A 25,139-nucleotide genomic window follows, 5' to 3' on the forward strand; every position below is an offset into this window, starting at 1 on the left:
TGGCATCAATTGTGATGGATGGCTCTCGTCTGGGTGAGGCTCCGTAATTTGACAAGCTTCTGGGTTTGACCTTTACTCCTGATCTGAAATGGAACACGTACATCAAGTCTGTTGCCAAGGTCGCTGGAAAGATGGTGGGATCCTTCTACCGCTCCAGAAGATATCTCACTAATGATGCAATTCTCTATCTATATAAAAGCCAAGTACGTCCAAGGATGGAATACTGTTGCCATATCTGGGCAGGAGCTGCTAAAAACAGCCTATCATGCCTTGACAGAGTACAAAATAGACTTCGTGGTTTAGTGGGGGATGCCCTTTTCTTTACCCTGCAACCCCTCTCCCACAGAAGAGACGTTGCGAGCCTATCCTTGTTTTATCGTTATTTTCATGGCAGGTGCTCGTCTGAACTCCAATCCCTGGTCCCCCCTCACCAATCTTTCACGAAAAACACCCGTCTAGCTGAATCCACTGTGAAAAATTTCCCCCACCCTATATCTGTGCCTAAATCAAAACACGGATTCCATGAACAAAGCTTCTTTCTTAGAACTGCACGCCTGTGGAACTCTGTTCCGTCTGCCTGCTTCCCTCCGGACTACAACTTGGATGTCTTCAAGTCCAATGTTAACAAATTCCTAATGAACCGCCCCCTTAAGTAAACACTTCATCAAATCTCCACACTAACGTAATGTACTTGCAATAACCCTTATCCCTGAGTGGCTTCCAGGCCTTGATAAGTGGTAATCACTGTCTAAAAAAAAAAAGAAAAAAAAAAAGACTTGCCAAAAAAGTTACCAGTCCGGATGACGTAAAGGTTTGGCATTTGGTAGCCTGACACCTTCAGGCATAACCATCGCTTACCTTTCCTCTTATAATAAGATTGCACCTGTGTCCACATGGTACACAAGTTTTCGTTCGTGCCAGTAATTTTTTTTCTTGACAAAAGTCAAAGACTCTGGCTGGTGTTTTCAGCTGCTCACTTAAGGCTGTAAAATTCATGTTTTTTTTTTCCTAACGTAAAAGTACGAAATGTTGTACTTTTGTTTCTTTTTTTTTTACTAATTTTTTTTTTTTCTTCCTCTTCCAAATTATCGTCTGTTGCTTTGAATTTTCAATTCGCGCGAATGTACGTCGCATTGAAAACCATCGTGCTACATTGTCATTGACTCAGCTTTCTGTTACACCAGACAGCTTAATTTCCTTGGCGACGCTCGGCTTACTCTATTGAACCCCATTTCCATGTCAAACGGAAGTGGAGGTATATCCGAGACTTCTTTACTGAAGAGTTCTTTAAGGGGAGGTAATGGTTCATACTATCACACTCACTTAAGGCTGTAAAATTCATGTTTTTTTTTTCTGACGTAAAAGTATGAAATGTTGTGCTTTTTTTTCTTTTTTTTTACTGATTTATTTTTTTTTTCTTCCTCTTCCAAATTGTCATCTGCTGCTTTGAATTTTCAACTCGTGCAAATGCACGTTGCGTTGGAAACCATTGTGCTACATTGTCATTGGCTCAGCTTTATGTTACACCAGACAGCTTAATTTCCTTGGCGACGCTCGGCTTACTCCGGCTGTTGATGTCATGTTCTGAGGAAAGCCAGGCGTTCACTGAGTTTTGTCTGGATCACTCTCTGCATGAGTACCTAATTTCGATAAGCTTCCCCTAAAGAATTAATAAAAGTTGTATGGCTTTTTGTAGTTCAATCAATTAACTTCAAGATGATTCTAAATGGCAGTTTCCATTGATGACGTAAGCAGCCATTTGTATGCAATTTCCTGTTTATTTTCCTTGTGAGTTGCAATAATCCCGATCAGTGTTTGTGCTGATAATGCCCATCAAAACTCCCTCAACACCATTTACACCGCTGCACTCATCTAGAACAATAGCAACATCCTCAACTAGAAGAATCTCCGTGTTGCACCGATATTGGGCATCATACTGTGGGTGAGATACCCACTACCAGTGCTTAGTTCTCTGCTGAATGTTAAGTGGCACTTTGGACCTTTGATTTCCTAATCATTTTTCACCATTTTCTTTCGTAACCTCCGTTATTGCAAAATATCCGTATCAGCTGTGCAATAAACTCCTATGCAGATGAGACGATCATACTCCTAGATATGTTTCTGATGGCTAGTTACCTTCATGCTTGCCTTTTCTCTATCTATTTAAACAAATCTAAAATACTTTCTTTTAAATTCATGTTTGGATGAAGAGGGCTCACACGTTGTAGTAGTGATAGAGAGACATTAGCTGAGCAAGACTCAGTGTTGAATGATGCATCACCTCTACGGTGCAATAGAGACAAAAACGATCACTTAACAGCTTTGCGTGCAGGAAAATGGTCATGTTAAGAAACAGATTAAAAATATACGATGAGTCAGATTTGAGACAGGTGAGAGAAAGTCGTTTAAAAGTTGTCAGTGTTTGTTATGGTGTTGTTCGAAAGGAAGTTTCTTCTGAAATTTTGATCTCCTTATAGCTACAGGAAGTTTGCATACATTGTGTTTTGTAATAATATTAATATAAATATACTGTTCTGTTGAATCCAGAGCGCCCACTATGTCGATATACTTGTATAGGACTCATGTAATCTGAGGAAAAATCACAGCTGTGTGAAGTACATGGACATAGTAGGCACCTCCGGGACATGCGGACATTACTTTTATGTGAATATTATTTCAATAAAAACAATTACGGTTCTAAATGTTTTAGGTTAGGGTTGATTGATCATATTATCGGAACTCTTCACATTACTGCCCTCATCTTGAGAGTTATTTGCAAAATGTTTCTGTTGTTTGAGAAACTAATAAGGTTTTACACCACCTTTAGTCATGTCGCTGTAGTTGGCCCCTGCATAAAAAAAAACATGCAATTGGACGCTCTGCAAGTGTTGTCTTTTATATATTGCCATTCATGTATAAACGTTAATAAAACATGGTGACAGCCTTGGGATCAAAGGATTTTCGTGTAAGAAGGAGGTAATAGGAAAAATACTTTAGGAAGACAAACTGAGATAAGTAACGTGGAATTATTTTGTATTAATTTGTGTGCACGTGGAATAAAAACAATAGCAAATCTCAGCATGGAAGAAGCAAATAAATCTGTGGCTGGAATACCCCAACCTCCCTCACCTCTGTGTATGGAAAATAATTTAGCAGTAAATTTACAACTTTTTAAGTTGAAATGACATAATTATGCCAATATTACTAGATATATCATACTAAGCTCTTGAAGGGTCTGCTTTCTTAGTTTGTATTCTGTGGGGTATTGCAGCAAAAATCTACAATGCCATGCTTCTCAACCGTATCCAACCATGGATTGAAGAAGTGCTCAAAAAGAACCAGAATGGGTTTAGAAAGAATTGCTCTACTACTTGTCAAATACTTACTGTCAGGAGACTAATCGAAGGAGTAAAAGCCAAAAACATTGAGGCAGTCATGCTCTTTGTAGATTTCTTCAAAACGTTCGACTCCGTAAAAAATGACCAGCATATTAAAAGCACATGGCATTCCAAACAAAGTCATTAATGCTATCATGATGCTATATAAGCACATTCGAGCAATAGTCAGGTTGCCAGATGGGAAACTGAATTTTTCAACATCTGCACCAGGGTTCTATAAGGAACTTGCCCCTTTTCTTTTCATCAGCTGTCTTGACTTTGTACTTTGCACCTCTGTTAATATACACATTATGCTAGGCTTCACCCTAAATGAATCCAGAAACAAACACCATCAATCAGCACACATAACGGATGCAGATTATGCTGACGATACTGCTTTGTTTGCGAATAACACTGCTGATGCACAAACACTGTTACACAAGCTAAAAAAGTCTGCAAATGACATTGGTCTACGAATTAATTTGGATAAGACAAAGTTTATGACTTTCAATGTGGAAGGAGAGATCAGGGCTCTGGTTGTAAAACCACTTCAACCCTTACACCCTGGAAAGATGGTAGGGATGCAACCACACATAAAAGGTCATATGTAATTGTATAGTAAAGTTCCAGAGTTGAAATCCCGTGAAGATTCCAGAGTTCGCCAATATGCATCTTAAGAATGTAGGAGGTTACATCGACCAAAATGTTTCGCAATATAAGATAAAAACAGTAGTCCGAAGAATTCAAATAATATGATCAATAAAAATGATGTTTGTAAATCTCTTTTAACTGTAATAAATTCACAATGACGGTACAAATTTCTGAAGAAACTCTTGTTCAAACAATGCTGCAAATTATGTTTAACTATAAGTATCTGCCAATATCAAAATGAGTTCTATTTTCCCTGGAAAACTGTTGTTATAGACACAAAGCAGGTAATCACCATTTTCATCTCTGTTGCTACACTTGACTAAGTTGTCTAAAACATCTATGGATTTTTAGAACATTATAATATCTGACATTAGACTATCTCTCCGGCTCCAAACTATCATATGATGTCTCTGATTCAACTAAATGCCCTTACTCACGAGCTATGGTTTAAACAGTGTTACTAGTGTTATTTTTAATAATATGATTTTAAAAATGATGTTGACACATAAGTAAAAGAAACCTAACTCGTTGCCTTTGTTCTAAGGTTTATTTAACTATTACAGTTCAGTTGGTAAATGCAACAAGCATACAGTATGCATTGATCTTAAATCTTAGTAAAACAATCAATCGATAAAAATGTTTGTTAAAAATATTTTTTTATTTTAACTACAAACAGTATTTGGAGTCTGATTCTCTTATTTCAAACCAAAATGCTCTAAAGTTTATTTAAATTGACTAGTTTAAAAATAAAGTAATGTCAATTGTATGGTTGGTGTTCTTGTATCAGCAGTATTCAAAATAATTTAAGAATACGTAATGTAATTATTGTGTTTAACCGTATACTTCAAACTAGTTTAAGGATAAGGTAATATTATTTATGCGATTTCTAATTTATATGGTTGTTATTTTATATAGTTATTATTTTGATATTGTATAATTCATTTAATTATTCATTAATTTATATGGTTGCTATTTTGGCATTGTATAATTCAAACTAGTTTAAGAATAAGGTAATAGTAATTATATGGTTTTTGTTGTGTTTGGCTTGGCATAATTCAAACAAGTTTAAAAATGAGGTACTGTCAATTATACAGTTGTTTTTGTGTTTTGCATAATTCGAACAAGTTTAATAATAAGATAATATTAACTATATGCTTGTCCTTGTGTTTGGCTATGCATAATTCGAACTAATACAAGAGTAAGATAATATTAATTATATATGGTTGTTGTTTTTGGCTTAGTATAATTTGAACTAGTTTAAGAATAAATTAAAGAGATGGGATATTTTAAAATATATAAGAATGAGAAGGGTAAAATACACATTTTCACTTAACTCTCACTAAGTTTCAGTATTTGAAAAATCCTTAGATATTCTATGGAACTTATTCGAGGTGATGTATCATTCAACAGTTGGGCATATTCTGCTAATGCTTTTCTATTACGACTACAGCATATGTGCCTCCTTGATCCAAACATGAATTTAAAAGAGAATTATAGATAAGTCAGAAATCGATAGGGAAACGGCAAATGAAGGTAACTAACAATCGTAAACAGACCTAGAACTATGATAATCTTATTTGCATTGGATATTTATTGCATAACTGACAAGGACATGTTGCAATACAAAAGGTTACGAAAGAAAATGGTGACAAAATGATTGAGAACATCAAGGGACCAAAGACTGCGAAACATACAGCAAAGAAAAAAGCACTGATGGTAAATATCTCATTCACGGCAAGATACCCAACGTCGGTTAGATGGAAATTCTTCTAGCAGAAGATGTTGTGTCTGTTCCAGAAGAGCACAACAGTGTGTATGGTGTTAAGGCAGTCCTGATGGGCAATATCAGCAGAAACACTAGTTGTAAACCGGGACTTATTACAGCTACCGAGAAAAATAAACAGGAAATTGCATACACAATTAACTCCCATTTAGATCCACCTTAGTTAACTGATTGAACTACAAGAAGCTCTGCTAATTCTCAAAGGAAACTTTGTAGAAATTATTACCATGATTTTACTCAAGTAAACTAATGTTTGCTACCTGTTGTTATGACCCATGATTTGCCACCAAAATTTTGTTGATGTTCTAAACATAAGGCAAATTAATCTTCCCATTTCTATGCAATTGTGAGAATCTCCTCACTAAAGCATTCATACAAAATTCTGTCTATTTGATAAAAACGTTTAAAAGAATTAACTGCTGCTGAACAAGTTGAAAAATCCACACAAATTTTTCTAAATATACATCACAGAAACACGATAAATATCATACCATTATAAGACCAACGGACCAACGCTCTTACATGCGGATTCCACACATTTCTTGATTCATTTTGCGCAACTAACGCGACACCCTGCTGATTACTGTTTTTGAAAATCATACCGTTATAGACTAACATTCTTACATGTGGATTCCACCGTGCAGGCCAGAAAAAAAGACTTTCATTGACAAGGATGTGTATCATTGAAATATCTGAATAAACAAATAAATTTGTTTATAAAAAAATATAAAAAAAATATATGCATTGTTTTCTAGCTTTCCAAACATATTTTATATACGTCATTTTTAATTGCAAATATGCTTTCTGTTTATTTACTACATGTCACTGGATTCTTCTTCCTTTTGTCTCAACATCCTTAACACATTGCTCTAATTCTAATGTTTGATTTTTAATGGAATTTTCAGCTTTTCTGCTTAGTATTACCTTATGTTGAAACATTTGTTTTAGCATCATTTTTTCCTCACCTTTATGTTCAGACTAAGTGTTATTCTGAACTGTTTAATCGACCTTCCAGTCTCAATACAATTGTTATCTATTGGTATACATCAGCTGCAAATTATTTATGCAATGCATATACAACCTTCCATGGGCTGACAATCAAGAGTGCTTACTTGGAATCTAGTTCGTTCCACAGAAACTCTTGCACTTAAGATGTTGACAACCTTTCATCTGATCCCTGCCGTACATTTCTAAAAAGAATGCTGTCTCAAAAGATTAGGAAAACCAATACAAACAGTAAAATCATCAGATTCATACGAAATGTATTAAATACATTAGAAATGCAGGACCAAAGGTTATAGATATGCTGGAATGGAGAAAGTGATGTGTTACCTGATGGAAGGGAACTAACATTTTATCAAGTTAAGTTAAAAAAAATATTGAACAACGACTGAAAATGCACGTGAAAGAAAGCCATACAACAACAGCAACCACCACAACAACAAAACAATATTTACAATAATTCCTCTGGTGCCCATCTGTTCCACTGAAATGGAAAAGAAAGAAAAAAATAAAGAACTGAAAGAAATAAGAATTGAAAAGAAAAACAAGATGTCCAGGGGGGACGCATTAATTTCATACCTTTTCGTGTGCTACAAATAAAAAAAAATCTTCCTGTCTTTTTCTCTCTTACTTTCCCTCTCTGTACTGCTCTAACCAAGTATGCCGACCTATTCCACAAATCCCCAAACCTCAACATGAAATATCTCCAGAATAAAAACTCGATTAAACCTAGAACCCCATCTTCCAGCGTAGACCCCTACTACCAGGTCTCCTTCTCCAATATCAGGGGTCTACGTTCCAACCTTCCAGAGGTTGAAACCCAATTACAGGAGACGAAACCGGACATATTATTTCTATGTGAAACTGGAATAGGGCCGACCACTTCCCTAGATGAGTTCATAATGCATGGATACTCCAATTTAACAGCTAAATCTGACTCCCAAGATCGCCATGGGCATGGAATATGTGCCTACATTAAGGATGGCTTCCCATGTGGCAGGGATATCTCTAGAGAAGATCCTAATTTACCCTATATGTGCTTCAGGGTTGCACTTGCTAACACCACTGCATTTATATTTGCCCTCTATAGGCCCCACAACAGCGGAGTTACTATCTTTAAGAGCATATCTGAGAAAATAGACCACATACTGTCTTCACATCCCTCGGCTAACATCCACATCTGTGGTGACTTCAACGTCCATAACGTGGAATGGCTGACCCATTCAAATAAGACAGATGATGAGGGGAGGTTTTGTCATGATTTTGCCATTGCTTATGACCTCACTCAGATTGTTCGCGAACCCACCCGTGTGCCCGATACACCCAATCAATATGCAAGCCTCTTAGACCTTTTTCTTTCAACTTCCCCTGAGCTATGTTCATGTACCGTTCATTCTCCTTTAGGATCCTCCGACCACTCCGTCGTATCAGTTAAGATAAAAACAAAATGTAAGAAGCCATCAGACGTACCCCTCCACCGTACTGTATACCGATACTCTATGGCTGACTGGGATAGCTTCCGTACATTCATATCTGATTTACCTCTGCACTCCATGTTTAAAAAGGAAGTGTCCTCTATAGTATCAGATCTGACCGAATGGTTAATTGTAGGCATAGACCAATTCATACCATCAAAAAAATTCCAACAAAAACCTAACAGCCAGCCATGGTTCTCCCCAGAATGTGCTGCTGCCATCGCGCACAGAAATCACTTTTTCCATAACTACCAACGTAATAGATGCACTGAGACTAAAGCTGCTTTCAGGACTGCCAGCAACCACTGTAAAAGAGTAATAAAAAATGCAAGAGAGCTATATGCCCAGTCTGTTAAATCCAAGGTAGCTGATCAACGGCTTGGTTCCCACCAGTTTTGGCAAATAACAAATAGGATCCTGAACAGAAGTGTGCGTTCTATCCCAACCATTATCAATGGACCAGAGGTTATCTCGTCAGCGTCAGACAAGGCCAAACTATTTGCAAAGAACTTTGCAGCTAATTCTACCCTATGCGACGAAGGCCATCAACTCCCCATATTTCCTCCTATAACACAGAACAAGCTAGGTAATATACAAATATCCGTGCATGAGGTCGCCAAGCTAATAAAAAACCTAGATTCCAGTAAAGCAACTGGCCCTGATGGCATCCCAATTATAGTGTTAAAAAAGCTTCAACCAGAACTTGCTCCCATACTTACGAAACTATTTAAGCGCTGCCTTAAGGAGAAGTGCTTTCCGACCCCCTGGAAGACCTCATCAGTTTGCCCTGTATTTAAGAATTCAGGTGATAAGTCATCTCCCTCTCAATACAGACCAATAAGTCTTCTCTGTGTTATGAGTAAGTTACTGGAATCAATATTAAATAGAGAAATAGTAAACCACCTCAGCAGAAACAACCTTCTTAGTGACACACAATATGGTTTCCGCTCTGCAAGATCTACCGCAGATGTGCTGACGGTTATATCCCACAGGATTAGTGAATCTCTTGACAAAGGCTTCCTTTCTAGGGCAATTGCTCTTGACATATCAAAGGCCTTTGACAAAGTATGGCATAAGGGTCTACTTCACAAGATTTCCAGCTACGGTATAACTGGAAATGTTTTCTCAATCATTAAATCATTTCTCTCCGATAGGCTCATAAGAGTAGTGGTAGATGGACAAAAATCGGAGGCCTGCAATATAAATGCTGGAGTCCCTCAGGGGTCAATCCTGGGCCCAACTCTCTTCCTGATCTACATCAATGACCTCCCTAAACACATACTTAAATCATTCGTTGACATCTATGCTGATGACACGACCATCTACGGCAACACATCAAAGGCTGTAAATGACGAAGTTCTCTCGGATTCTCTCTCCTCTGATCTCGAGCGCGTGGTTCAGTGGGGGAAGATGTGGCTAGTTACCTTTAATGCATCTAAAACCAAACTCCTATCCTTACATCATCAATGCTCTGATCCCCAGCTGGCATCAATTGTGATTGATGGCTCTCGTCTGGGTGAGGCCCCGTGTTTTGACAAGCTTTTGGGTTTGACCTTTACTCCTGATCTGAAATGGAACACGTACATCAAGTCTGTTGCCAAGGTCGCAGGAAAGATGGTGGGATCCTTCTACCGCTCCAGAAGATATCTCACTACTGATGCAATTCTCTATCTATATAAAAGCCAAGTACGTCCAAGGATGGAATACTGTTGCCATATCTGGGCAGGAGCTGCCAAAAACAGCCTATCATGCCTTGACAGAGTACAAAATAGACTTCGTAGTTTAGTGGGGGATGCCCTTTTCTCTACCCTGCAACCCCTCTCCCACAGAAGAGACGTTGCGAGCCTATCCTTGTTTTATCGTTATTTTCATGGCAGGTGCTCGTCTGAACTCCAATCCCTGGTCCCCCCTCGCCAAACTTTCACGAAAAACACCCGTCTAGCTGAATCCACTGTGAAAAATTTCCCCCACTCTATATCTGTGCCTAAATCAAAACGCGGATTTCATGAGCAAAGCTTCTTTCTTAGAACTGCACGCCTGTGGAACTCTGTTCCGTCTGCCTGCTTCCCTCCGGACTACAACTTGGATGTCTTCAAGTCTAATGTTAACAAATTCCTAATGAACCGCCCCCCCTAATTAAACACTTCATAAAATCTCCTCACTAACGTGATGTACTTGCAATAACCCTTATCCCTGAGTGGCTTCCGGGCCTTGATAAGTGGTGATCACTGTGTAAAAAAAAAAAAAAAAAAAAAAAATCCTTTAGAGTCTGTTAGATTAAGAATTAAGAATTAGAAAGAAACTGATTATTTAGGATAATTAGCGACCTTTGTGTCTTCCTGCATGACAAGGTTGGTCAGACTCTGCTAGAGAATTTTTAAACTTTGATTTTACACAACAATTACCCACAAACTTAGTTGTAAGCATGGGAAAGCATCAATTCCATCTTTTAAAGTTTGCTATGCAGTATTATTTAGAATAATTAGCAACCTTTGTATATTCCTGCATGGGAAGATTATTCAGAATGTGCTAGAAAATTGTCAGCCTTTGATTTTACCCAAATTAATGTCATCTTTTGCATAGAATATTAATGTCCTGAATTATCCCCTTGTTTGATTGATCTGTTTAATCTAGATCCTATGCTATTATTTTTAATTATAAGTCCTGAATTAAAAATTATACATGCAACATCTTTAGAAATATAGTGTTATGTATCTCTCTTCTTTTAAAACTTTACAGCTATTCAATAGTTTTAGCCCTTCTAAAAATTTGGTTGAATCTTGCAATTCATTCCCGTAGTATGTACATCAATTTGATGTGTTTCAAACGACGTATAATCGCAGAATCCTCTTTGACTGCAAGATCAACAACCATTTAAAGTTGGAAGGTTTGTATAACTCCAAGCAGTTGCCAACAATGAGGAAGGCGGAATGAAGATCGGTTGTTATGGAAACCAAAATTCTCTGTTGGATCTCAGGAATTACTCTGCATGACCCTATCTGTCATGAGGAGATCTGAAGTCATTGCACCAATCGAGGGCAAAATGACAGAATGATGGCTCAAATTGTTGACAATGCTGAATGAAACTGTCGCAAAATGCACTTTTAAATTAGAAGTTGCTAGCAGCAATTATGAGTGTGTTTTTTTATGCAGATCTTCTCGATGTGTGAAAGAATCAATAAGACTACATAAACCGAATCCAATACGTACGTCTTGTATTACTGTGCTATTATGAACCCTACAAAACATAACAACAAGGCTTTCAGACCAGTCTGCATACTTGCTATTGTCAAACGAGATGAAGTCCAGCAGAATTTTATTTTGCTAAATATAAATTTGGAGGAAATTAGAGTAAAGAACCCACTCAAATCATCTATTACATACAAGGCAAATGTTTAATTGTACATCCAACTAATACGTGAAAAATACACAGCAATCAACCAAAAAGTGGTATTTGTTAAATCAGCGTAACCCTGGATATATAATATTATCCATTATGCTGACTCGAGTTATGCGTGTGTATGTCCAGAGATAGGATTGGGAAAAAGAAGAAAGAGGGGGGTGGGTGAGGGAAAAGAGAGGTAGTACAAGTGATGTTACACTTTTGCCCGGGCAATGTCAGGTATCCCTACTAGTGGAGAGACTTTTTAGAAGAGTTCTTTATTTTTTGCTGATTATAATTAATCCCGTCTTGTCCTATTTTCCAATATGACATATCTTAATTGTTACACAAAGTAATTGAAACATTGAAAATTATATGGTTGCCTCATTTACTCCGTCACAAAAAATAACGATCATTTTAAATTTTGATTTTAAGAGTATTTTTTTGCTATGCATCCAAATTATTTCAGTGAGGAAGGCAATTTGGAAAACAGTTATCACGGACACACATTCGGTTGATTTTGTTTTAAATGAATACTAATTTGGATTGGAATGAGACTTAATCAGTTCTACACTTACCTGTATTGTTGTCGTCCTTAAGTATTTCGTACGAGCTGTGGAAAGAAAGAAAAGATTTTTATAATAAAAATACTAATTATATTTAATAATATTAATATATTTCTTTCTATTTTAATTAATGGTCGATCTTTTTATGTGTGACATTTAAACACTATTGATTATGTCTAAAGTTCGATCTTTGATAAAAAAATTATAATGCTTTTCCCGAATGCTACTGACAGCAATATATCTGGAACACAATCACAAGCTCTAAATCTAAAAAAGAAAACACAAATCTAGCTTTCCCGGAAATATCTGATAATTTTTTTTAAGTAGCTTTCATTCTACTTAAATAATTTTTATTATTTTTCACAATTTCAATCTCTGAAGTTGAAGTTGAATGCAACTTTTCTACTTTTTTTGCATTCTGTTATTCCATAAAAATTCCATCAACCAATCCTCTGCTTAGCTGGTTGGCCCAATACCATACTGAATGATACCATTTTGTTCTCAAGTATGTGGCAAAGCTCACTAAAGTAAATATATCAGCAAAATAGCTTAGTAAGTCATAACCATATATATATATATATATATATATATATATATATATATATATATATATATATATATATAGTTTTAAAAATAATAGGCGGAAGTTTCTCGAGAGCTCTTTCGGCTATCATCTCGTCAGGAGAAAATCGATAGCGAACAAAATAATATTGTGTCAAAAAACAAAGAGTTCTAATGGGGAACTTATTAAATGTGCCAAAAGTACGGGGACACTAAATAAATTTTTTTACGTTTAAAAACTATTAAAATATTGGCACAACGAGGGAGGAAAAAAAAAGCAGGAGAAAAAATTCAAAGTTCCCCAAAGAGAAACAATGCGTTTGATGTTTGTTTTTGCCGGCACAAAGAAGGTTGACGCACCGCAATAGAGACAGACTCCAAAATCTTTAAATGGTTTTTGGAGTCCGCTCTATGTAGCACCTCGAACCAATCTATTTTATATCTATTGGCACAGCACGGGTTATCAACCAAATGCTGGCCAATAGCAGAGTCCAAGGCTGCAGAAGGAGGGAGACCACCAGACCCCATCCTCCCTTGTCTGATCTTCGATGGAACATGCTGGTTTATACGAGTCAAAAGGTGCAAGAATGTTCGCCCAACATAACCAGCATCGCACTGGCATCTAAACTGATATACAATATTACTATTTTGGATGTAAGGCAAACTATCCTTGTGAAAAGACGGAAAAGCAGGTCTCGTAGTATATACCAAATGCAAAGACACAGAATTGAAGCAGTCGTAAATACTTCTTCGAATCTGTTTGGAAATTCTATTACTCCCCTCCCCAATCCACGGTAATTTCAAATAAACCGGGCATTTCAAGGGTCCAAACTTTTTAGGGGATTTAAAATCATCAACCTTTTGGAAAATACAGTCATCGATAAGGTCAACAGGATAACCATTATTGATGAATATTTCCCTATATATATATATATATATATATATATATATATATATATATATATATATATATATATATATACACACACACACATATATACAGATATTAGAACTAGCATAGATGATGTAGAATCATTTCTCTTAGCAAACTACCCGGATATCTTAGCATAAAGTGAAACTAACTTGCACTCCTCCATCCCCTCTAACATCTTTAACATGTCTGGTTATCTTCCATTTTGTCGTAAAGACAGACACATGCACAAACTTGGAGTCTATATTCGTAACTCACTCTCCATGACTAGGGAATCTAAACTAGAATCACATGACCAGGCCTTCATGTGTTTTAAATTAACTTTACAACATAGCGTTAGCTACCTATATTTTCTTTATCGCCCTCCCTCGACCCAGGACTGTACTCATGTTCCCACAGGGAAGTTCTAAAGTAAACCCCACACTCCCCAATGGTTTACTCCTACTTGCGCAGCTGCCATTGCTCAGAGGCAACATGCATACCACAGATTTATCCAGCATAAGTCCAGTACAAACAGACAAAAGTTTATAGAAGTAATTCTAAGAAAGAAGTAGTGATAGCTAAGAGAGAATATACCGAAACCACCAGGGAATGCATTGAAGCACAGAAAGTAGGAACTTGTGATTTCTGGTAAATCTACAACAGTGTAATAAATAATGGGCCATTCCCTCACTATCCAACAATCATGAGGTTGTTGGCATGGCAACCGAGAAAGCTAACATGCTTGCCCGTCAGTTACCTGAAACTCTACTTTGGATCCAGCAAACCACTCCCTTTCCGATTTTCCTTTGCGGACAAAAAACACATTAGATGATCTGAAAATCATCCCTTCTCAAGTACATGATATCATAAAAAACTAGACACCTCAAAAGCATGTGGACCTGATCTCATCCTAACTGTACTATTTAAAAAAATGCTCTGCTGAGGTTGCTCCAGTTCTCTCCAAACTCTTCAATAAATGCCTAAACTAATCATGCTTTCCTGACTGCTGGAAAACTGCTTCTGTGGTACCAGTTTACAAGAATTCTGGCAAAACTCACCCATTAAATTATTGTCTCATTAGCCTCCTCTCTCTTTTTGCCAAAATATTTTAGCCCATAATTAATCAAGTTCTAGTCCACCACCTTACAGTTGATAAACTTCTGTCTGACCAACAATATGGATTTAGGCAAGCCTGTTCTATTGTAGATATTCTAATTGTAATCTCTTAACGTATATCCCATGCGCTGGATAAAGCAGGGGAGAGGATGGCAGTAGCCCTAGACATATCTAAGGTTTTTGACAGGGTATAATGGTCTTCTCATGAAAATCAGATCCTATGGTATTACTGGATTAATACTTAACAAAATTAAATCCTTCTTAAATAAGAGAAGAATCCAGGTTGTCCTCAATGGTCGTACATCCAAACAATATGATATAAATGTGGGTGTACCTAAGGGGTTGATCCTTGGACCTTTATTATTCCTGATGTTTATAAATGACCTCCCTGATAAAATAGCCTCCAGATGAATATATTTGCTAATTACACCACACTCTATAACAGACATGAGGAGAAAACGAATAAATACATATCCAAGGAAATAGCGGTAATCCTAGAGAAAGACCTCCTGTCTGTAGTGGAATGAGGTAAAAAATGGATGGTAACGTTCAATGCTGCTGAGACTAAGCTTGTTTCCTTTAATAATTACGAAAAACCTTCTCAACCACAAATAGTTATGGCTAAAGATACATTACATGAAAGAACTTCATTCAAACTCCTCGGCTTAATGTTCACAAGGAACAATTGGAACAGATACATCAATAGCAATGTCCAAGGCTGCTGCAAAGAAGCTGGGCTCTCTCTACTGTGCTAGAATGTTACTTATGCCTGAAAGTATCTTGTACCTCTATAAGCCGACCATTCGGCCATGTATTGAGTATTATTGTCACACTTGGGCTGGTGCATCTGCTACTAGTCCTTCACTTCTGGACAGGGTCTAAAAGAGAGTCGCCAATCTGATAGGTCCTGAACTGTCATTTAAGCTTCAACCTCTGTCCCATCAACGAAATGTTGCATTCCTCTGCCTGTTTGAAAAGTATTTTCATGGTGGATGCTCTGATGAACTACAACCCCTTGTACCCCCCTCGACGTAAACACCCCTGACAAACCTAACAAGCAACAAAGTTCCACTCTTACACAATCGAGATTCCTAGATGTACAAAAGCCTTTTACTCTAATAGTTTCTACCCCAGAACTTCTAGACTTTGGAACTCGCTTCTGGGATTTTGCTTTCCCAACTGTACTGACACGCAGAAGTTCAAGTCTAATGTGAAGAAACATTTTGCTGCTCAACTCCCTACATAGTATTCTTCCAACTTATTGTTTTATGCAAATTAAAACAAAGACATAATCACGATATTTGAGGTTTGTAATACCAGCAGGCGAACAACAGATTTCGTAAACATATACACACGGACACATCAACATACACAAACCAAGCAAGTTAGATTATAGGGAGCCATGCTGGGAGGCAGATGGACTGATACTTACACATATATATATATATATAGAGAGAGAGAGAGAGAGACAGAGGGCAAGAGAGAGAGAGACAGAGAGCGAGAGAGAGCAAGAGGGAGACAAAGAGTGAGAGAGAGAGAGAGACAGACAGACAGACAGGAATAAAATATTCTTTTTTATTTTAGATGACCATTTTCTTTGCTTTTAAATACTACGCATAGAAGTTTATGGTAAATGTGTAGTTTAGCGGCGTAAATTATTTGACAGATAAAATATTATAGAAACTATTTATTTTTATATAAAACATTATTAGACCCAAAGGCTTAAATAAAACCAGCAAAAAATTCATTTTTATTATTTTTCATAATTTTTTATTAAATTTAATGTACGATATTCGAGGCCGCCATATTGCTTTTAAAATTTGGCCTTTCTAAGGTTTGACAGATTAGCCTTTTGAAGGCCAAATTTGGCCTCTTTCATACTTTTTCATTACAAAAAATATGGTAGCCAAAAATCATAATTTGGCAACATCTCGTACAGATATCTATGAAAAGTTTACTAAAAACTGCATACCATCTACATACAAATTGTTGAAGAGCACCGATCTCTATTTTTTTTTATTTTCATTGATAAGAAGTTGAGTAAAAACTCTGTAAAAAAAAAGTGATGATATGATAAATTACTTACGGAGCTTCCTCTTGGTGAATAATGTACCTTTTGATAGATGGTTCCTAATAAAACATAAAGAAGAGAGTAAACAGTTTTCATTGTCAATCTTAGCAGTTCTGCTGTTTTTTAAACTTTGTTTCAAAAATATATTTTATTATTAGAAAATAAATAATAAATTTTAAACTACAAGTTTTATTTGCATTGCGATTTAATTTTAAAATTGCATTGTCTTATAATCTAATAGTTTTATTTGAAAGTTGCATTTTATGATGTTAAAACTTAATGCCTTTACATTATTATTAGTGGATGTTATTAAAATTGAAACTATAGATTGTAATTGAATTCAAGAGTTTATCATTTGAAAATTAGATTATATTTTATAATCAAATATTTTATTCTACGTGTATGTGTGTGTGTTGGAAAAATAAAAAGCAGTAAAACAAATACACTTATTTTCTCTGTAACAATTTAACAATAAAAATAAATGACAAAATAGCTTGTACATAACATAGAAGGTGCATGCAATTTGTGTCTATTGTCTAGTAATTGCGGATTTAAATCTGATGGAAATCAGATTAATATTCGATCTGAAACTATCAGAAAATTCTTTAAAGTTAAACATTTACTTTTAAATCTAATGTTCTCCTAAACGAATCATTGGATTTCTATTAATGGTTTCCAAATAAGGAATTTATTATTAATGAAAAATATCAGAATTAAAACCAAACTGCATATCATATTAACATTACCTACAGGCATGAGACACGGAAGCTTCTGCATAGCTTAATAGCTATAAAAATAGCTTCATAACTTGCTAAAGTTTATCAAAAACTGCATACTATGCATACACAAATTGTTGATATGCACCAATCTTTTTAAAAATATAATATTTAATAAAACTCAAAATGAGAGACATTATTTAATGCCTACATTTATCTTTATTATAATTTACTTTCATTGATAAAAGGTTAAGAAAAAACTATATGCAAAAGGGTAATGATATAATCAATTACTTACAGAATTTTTCTCTTGTGCCCAGCTTGTTGATGGATCCTAACAAATGATTAAAAGAGGGTAAAAAACTTTTCATTACAAGTATTTAAAGTTTTGCCATTTTTCTGTAAGTTGGTTTCAAACTTGATTATTATTAGTGGAAAATTACCAGAACATAAGTTATTTTTTTTGCATTGGAGAAGATATATCATTGTAAAATTAGATTACGTGTTATAATTTTATTGCCTTGAACTTTTATTAGCTTACATTGATTATTGAACTTAAGGCCCTTAACATTCTTATTAGTAGATATTATTCAAAATTTTAACTACAGGTTTTATTTGCAAATAAATCACCAGAGTTAATCATTTGATAATGAAATTATATAATCTAATATTTTCATTCCAATATATATATATATATATATATATATATATATATATATATATATATATATATATATATATATATATATATATATATATGTATATACTTGTTTATTGTTATATAAACATGCTCACATCCCGCTGCTACAAATAGCCACTTGTTTCAATCAAACAACAGATATCATCAGGCAGCGACTTGACTATTCAAAAGTTCAATGAATAATGGATTTTTATTTTAGGTAGGAACTCTTTAGAAGTTGGAGTTAAAAAACTTAAAACACAGGACTTTAATTAAATAAAAAAGTAAAAAGGGAGAGGCAATTTAAATAAAGTTAAAAAAATTTCAATGGGGAGAGAGTGATTGAGAAGAGAAAAAAGGAATAGAGACAGAAATAGAGAAAGAAAATATAGAGAAAACAAAATAGAGAAAAAAAGAAGAGAGAATATATATATATATATATATATATACATATATATATATATATATATATATATATATATATATATATATATATATATATATATATATATATGGAGAAGAAAAGAAAAAAGAAATAAATGGTTATAATAAAGAGAATAAGAACTAGAAGGAAAAGGAAAGAATAATGAGATCTAGTTAAATAGGGAAAGAGAGAAAGTAAGAATTTGACAGTATATAGAAAAAGAAAAAGAAAAAATCTGCGTGTCAACCACTTTATGAACAATTATACAATTCAGTAATGAAACATATTATTACAAATACAAACAGAAGATACAATCAAAGCGTCAGAAATGAACGTGTCAAAAAAGGCAGTGAATGTATTCGGCTAGCATATTTATCCTCTTACATACGTCCACGAGTAAAATCAACGCAATTCAAACATACGTCTACCATTAATTAGGCCCTTTATGCTAAATGATATAAGTTTAAAGTTTTCGCGTTTTTATTAGATAAATATATGAATAAAAGAAGAAAATAATGATAAAACAATATAAAATTATTATTAATAACAATAAACATAATAGTAATGATAAAAATAATAATAATAATAATAATAATAATAATAATAATAAAAATAATAATAATAATAATAATAATAATAATAATAATAAAAACAGAATAAAATTAATATTTATTATCTTTTTAATATAATATATTTAGCCATAAGAGGGGATTAAATAAATTAAATAGGTCCAATAATTATAAATAAAAAACTACTAATATTTATGTATATAAAAAGAATACAATACAAATATATATATATATACACACACACATATATATACCCAAATATACACACACAGACACACACATATATATATATATACATATATATATATATATATACACATATACATGCACATAAGTAAAGGTCTAACTATACTATTAAGTTGGAAGTTTAAGCTATTTAAGTATAGATATAAAGTCATATTAAATCACAAAATAATACATTCAATACCAGATTACTAATAACACAGATACAAGTACACTTACCTATAAATATATTCAGGCAAAAGAAGTAATTAAATCAACGAAATACTCAAAAATAGCGACGCACAGGTAGATAGTACCCAAATTAAAAATAATAAGATACATATGTATATACTCACAGAGAACCAACCGACATACTAATAAGCACATATATACATATATATATATACATATATATATATATATATACATATATATATATATATATATATACACACATATATACATATACATATATATATATAATCTTATGTAGACACATACATACACAAAATACACAAATATATGCACACAATCATATACTAATAAACAACAACGCACACACACATATATATACTCACACATAAATATGTATAATTTACATAAATTATATATATAGAAATACATAAGAATACAAATAATTTGGCAAGGGTACAGATAGATGCATACACACATAGAAACATACAAATGGATTGAATAAACATGGGAGGGTATACCAAATAATATAGAAATATATAGATCTAAGTACACACGGTCATAAAATAAATACATAGACACATACATATACACATAGACACACAGGTATATAAGATAGGAGAAGTAAAGAATGAAATCAGGAGAGGAGAAAGTATATTAATAGAATATTAATAAATTATAGAAATCAGTGACAATTTTTAATTTATTTAAATTTTATATCTAAACTAAATTACTTAAAAGATGGGTTTTATAATGTTTGCAATTAATTGAATTTTCGTGCTTCTTATTTAATAATTTATCTCTTTCTCTAAAAGTAAGTATAAATAATTTCTCATAAAGACATAGGTAGCAAGGCGAGTTTAAAGATGAACAGGTTTTCGCTTTCTTTAAAATTTTCTAATTTACTATTGGGGAGTAACCTTGCTCTACTAGTTCATTGTAATATTTAGACAAGGAAGTTCTATTTTTGTACTCATTATTTTCAAAAGAGCACTTGTGACCGGTAAATCTTTCTTTAAAATTGTTATTTGTCATTCCTATGTAATATTTTTTTTCATTCGGATTTTCCTTAGTAGAAATAGTTGCTTGGTACACTACAGAAGTAATTTGACAATTTCCTTTAAGAGGGCATTTTGATTTAATTCTACAGTTACAACTTTCGGTAGCAATGGGTGTGCTATTTTTGTTTAATATTTTGTTATTATGTTTTTTAATTATTTTTTCAAGGTTTTCATTACAGCTATAACTAAGTTTTATTGTATTTTTATTGAAAATTTTATGTAGTATATTATTAATAGGGAAGTGCTTTTTAATTAAGTTTAAGAATTTCATTCCTAGATTTGTTTTAAGTTTCAGATTAAAAGGGGGATTGTACCACAGGATTTTTCTCTTACGGTTTCTATTTGTATTTGTGTTTGGGTGTGTTGGTTCTATGAACTCAATTTGGGTGTTTTTGTATCCACTATCCTTAAGGGCCGTGTTATAGAAATATTTATGTTTATTAAATGTTTCAAGATTGGAAGAATTGTCACTGATTCTTTTACTAATGGATTTGGGGATATGCCTAATGATAGATTTTGGGTGATTTGATAGGGGGTGTTTTTTTTAACTTTATTTAAATTGCCTCTCCCTTTTTACTTTTTTATTTAATTAAAGTCCTGTGTTTTAAGTTTTTTAACTCCAACTTCTAAAGAGTTCCTACCTAAAATAAAAATCCATTATTCATTGAACTTTTGAATAGTCAAGTCGCTGCCTGATGATATCTGTTGTTTGATTGAAACAAGTGGCTATTTGTAGCAGCGGGATGTGAGCATGTTTATATAACAATAAACAAGTATTATCAGCTCTTTTTATTGAGCACTATCTAACAACCTTGTTGAATTCATTAGTCCATTACTTTTGAAAATAAAAACCCCGAGTATATATGTATATATATATATAGTAACGTCCAAAACTAAGGGACAAAATTTAAAAATCTCATATTTGTTAGAAATAACAACTGTGAAAAGCTGAAATTTTGACAACTCGTAGTCGTTATCAGCCATAATAACATACTAAAATTTGAATCATTTACAAAGAATAGAAAAAGAATTATAACAATTATTTATTTTCAAAATAGGAAAGTAAGGGACAAAATTGAGAAAAACAATGTAAACAATATGCTATATTAAATTTTTTTGATTTTCTCTAAAGAATAAGTCTTAGTCATTTGTAAACGTTACATCAGCCGGCACCATGGCGAAACACCCAAAACTTGATTACTCTGTGAGACAAGCTATTGTAAAGCTACACAAGGAAATTATATCAGATGTGACGAGAGAAACTGGCTTAATAAAAAAGAACCTTCAGAAATACTTAGAAGCAATTCCTGGAAAGTCAAGCTTTAAGGAAATACAGATAGCTGACATAAAGGGAACAGTGTCTATCCTTTAAAAAATCCTCGGATATAAATTTAAACTGTAATAGAATCAAGTGTTAGGAAGGAGCCCCTTGATCTCTTCAAACTAACAAAAGTAAAATAAAAAATATTAGAGCTACTCTGGTGATTTTCTTTTATTTTGCAGGTCCGAGTAAACTTTATTTCAATTGCTTCATATTACTGATACATTTACCAAACTTTGTCGGAATCTTAATTATGTCAGGTGGAGAAGTGATTGGAAACTAACCATTACCAATTTAGAGAAGCAATTGTGAGAAGTCGGCTGCAGTTGTGTTTCCAGAAATATAATGCCAAATTTCATCAAGATAGGTTGAGGTGATGGGGCAGAGGAGAGTGATCATAAACAAGTTAGCTGTTGCTATAGTGGCGCCCTGGGATAGTGGGAGTTTATGAAAAGCCGTACGAAATAAAACCTTAACCTTTGACCTTGAAAAATAGTGTGCACCATCCTTACTTGAGAAACAATCATCATGCCAGGTTTAGTCATGATTGGTCCAGTGGTGTGAGCTGTAGGAGAGTATATTATACATAGACTCTGACCTTGACCTTTGTTCGTAACCGTGAAAAATGGTGTGCACCATCATCATGCCAGATTTAGTCATGATCGGTCCAGTGGTGTGGGCTGTAGGAGAGTTGTACTCACAGACACACACACGAACGCTACTACTTTATATATATATATATATATATATATATATATATATATAATGTTGTTAAAAATATAAATTTTATAATTATTTATAATGAGCTTTGTTTTTTGCATGATATATTAGGATATTTAAAAAATAAATTTTGAATATACTGAAGTGTAGTAAGAATACAGGTTGTATAATACTGTAAATATAAAGTCCAAATAAATATTAGTATCAATATTTATAAGACGATAGCAGGCAGATAAAGAAAACTCACTATGCAAGATAGAGCAATAATATGAATGGAAATTTTGAGTTAAATTATGTATTAGGTTGGTGCAAAAACAATATCGTTTTCTTACATATGTTACTTTTATATATGATTTCTGTATCAATTCATTGATATATATAGCCATGTTATATATCATTTTAAAGCACGTTTTTCGCTCTATCGAATCGTGTTTTTCGTTACCATTCTCAATTTCTTCATTCATTTTTTTTAGGCTTTTCGACAGCATGGACAAAATTCATATCTGCATGATTTTCTTGTTCCAGTTCAAACTAGGCCGAAATCTGCCGAGATGACAATGATGCATTTGTCCCAGGAACCACTAAAGAATGTGTGGTACAATGGTCGTTTAAGAGATTTCACAATGATGATGAAAACCTCGCAGGCAGCCAACTACGGTTGATAACAAACATTTAAAAGCCTTAATTGAAGCCGATTCTCACAAAACCACACGAGAAGTTGCTGTTGAACTCGAGGTCAACCACTCAGCAGTCTTATAAGCAAATAGTGAAGTCCAATAAGTTGGATAAATGGGTGCCGCATGAATTGAATGATAATAAAAAAAAATTGTTGTTTTAAGGTGTCTTCTACGCTCCTTCTGCGCAACAAAAACAACCCATTCTTGAGCAGATTGTGACATGTGATGAGAAGCGGATCCTCTATGACTACTGGCGACGTTCAGCATAGTAGTTGGATGCCAGAGAAGCTCTAACGTATGTGCCCGAGATTGATCAATATGAAGAGACCAATTCTCTTCCATGACAATGCTCGCCTAATATTGCTCAACTAACCCTGCAGAAGCTGGACAAATTGGGCTAAGAGACTTTGCCTCATCTGCCATAATCACTGGCAAGAGGTCCAGTGAACAACTGGACAACTACCTACACAAAAAGTGCTTCAAAAGCAAAGATAATGCCGAATCGGCCTCCAATGACTTCATCGGATTTCTATGCTAATGGTATAAATAAACTTGTTTCTCGTTTGCAAAAATGTGTCAATTCTCATAGTTCTTATTTCGATTAATAACGTTTAAGGTGAAGTTCAACGTCAAAAAACATTATTTTTGCACCGACCTAATATAATTACAACAAAATTTATTGTTTGACAAAGGAATACAGATAATTATTCAAGTCTTTTTTCTTCAACCCATGGATTTTCAATAAATGGCTTATATCATCAAAGGAAAAGTTGAAAAATAGATATAGGTAATTATGATTTTTGCTTATGACACTATTCAAGTCTCCATGAAGAAGTTTTTCTCATGCAAAGCCAAAATTATTTTCAGCCACCCTTCACAAGCACAGACCTAGGCATGTGGTTAGGTCTGTAGCATATAAGTGAACCTTTCAAAATCATATAGGGTTTATTTACTTCTAACTTACATTTTTCGAGCTAGAGCATTATTTGTGTGAAAAATTAGCGAAAAATGGGCCTAAATTTGTGACAAAAATTTTTAAAGTCGTCAGAAAATGTCATATTCAAAATTTCACTTACCCAAGACACAAAATAAGGCATTCAAGCAAGAAAGTACCATATGTAGATTGAATTCAGCAAAAAAAAAAAACTATACCAAAAATGCTTATTGGTGATTTGCCCTGCAAGAATGTGCATTTTTGTCTGTGATAATGACGTTAAATTGTTTTACTACATTTGTAGTATGATAATGACGTTAAATTGTTTTACTACATTTGTAGTATGATAATGACGTTAAATTGTTTTACTACATTTGTAGTATGATAATGACGTTAAATTGTTTTACTACATTTTTTATGATAATGACGTTAGATTGTTTTACTACATTTGTTATGATAATGACGTTAGATTGTTTTACTACATTTGTTATGATAATGACGTTAGATTGTTTTACTACATTTTTTATGACTTGAATAGTCTTTTATTAGCTCATAGATTGAAAATATGCAAAAGGGAGGTTAAAAGTTCTTCACTAAACAGAAAATGGAATTTTGAAAAATTAATGAATACTTACAAAATTCGGTAGAAAGCTCAGTAGAAAGGGATGTTTTATATTTATTTCCTCATCATCTTGTTGTTTTCTTTTTTTAGCCTGACGAACATAGA

General features: G+C 33.9%; 1 protein-coding gene across 1 annotated transcript in view; it reads right to left on the reverse strand.

Annotated features, from left to right (window-relative positions):
- Positions 1 to 4,838: 4,838 nt before the first annotated feature.
- Positions 4,839 to 25,139, reverse strand: part of LOC145263935 (uncharacterized) — a 35,948-nt gene continuing 15,647 nt past the window's right edge. Inside the window, exons 10-14 of the mRNA XM_080121008.1 lie at positions 25,048 to 25,125; positions 17,912 to 17,947; positions 16,913 to 16,956; positions 12,249 to 12,283; positions 4,839 to 7,297 (exon numbers count right to left, since the gene is read on the reverse strand). Of these exons, the coding sequence (XP_079977134.1) occupies positions 7,179 to 7,297; positions 12,249 to 12,283; positions 16,913 to 16,956; positions 17,912 to 17,947; positions 25,048 to 25,125 (312 nt within the window). The 3' untranslated portion in view covers positions 4,839 to 7,178. The remainder of the gene's footprint in view (positions 7,298 to 12,248; positions 12,284 to 16,912; positions 16,957 to 17,911; positions 17,948 to 25,047; positions 25,126 to 25,139) is intronic.

This window comes from Euprymna scolopes, chromosome 39 (genome assembly GCF_053919585.1).
Source record: "Euprymna scolopes isolate OS-2025 chromosome 39, ASM5391958v1, whole genome shotgun sequence".
Lineage (NCBI taxonomy): Eukaryota > Metazoa > Mollusca > Cephalopoda > Sepiida > Sepiolidae > Euprymna > Euprymna scolopes.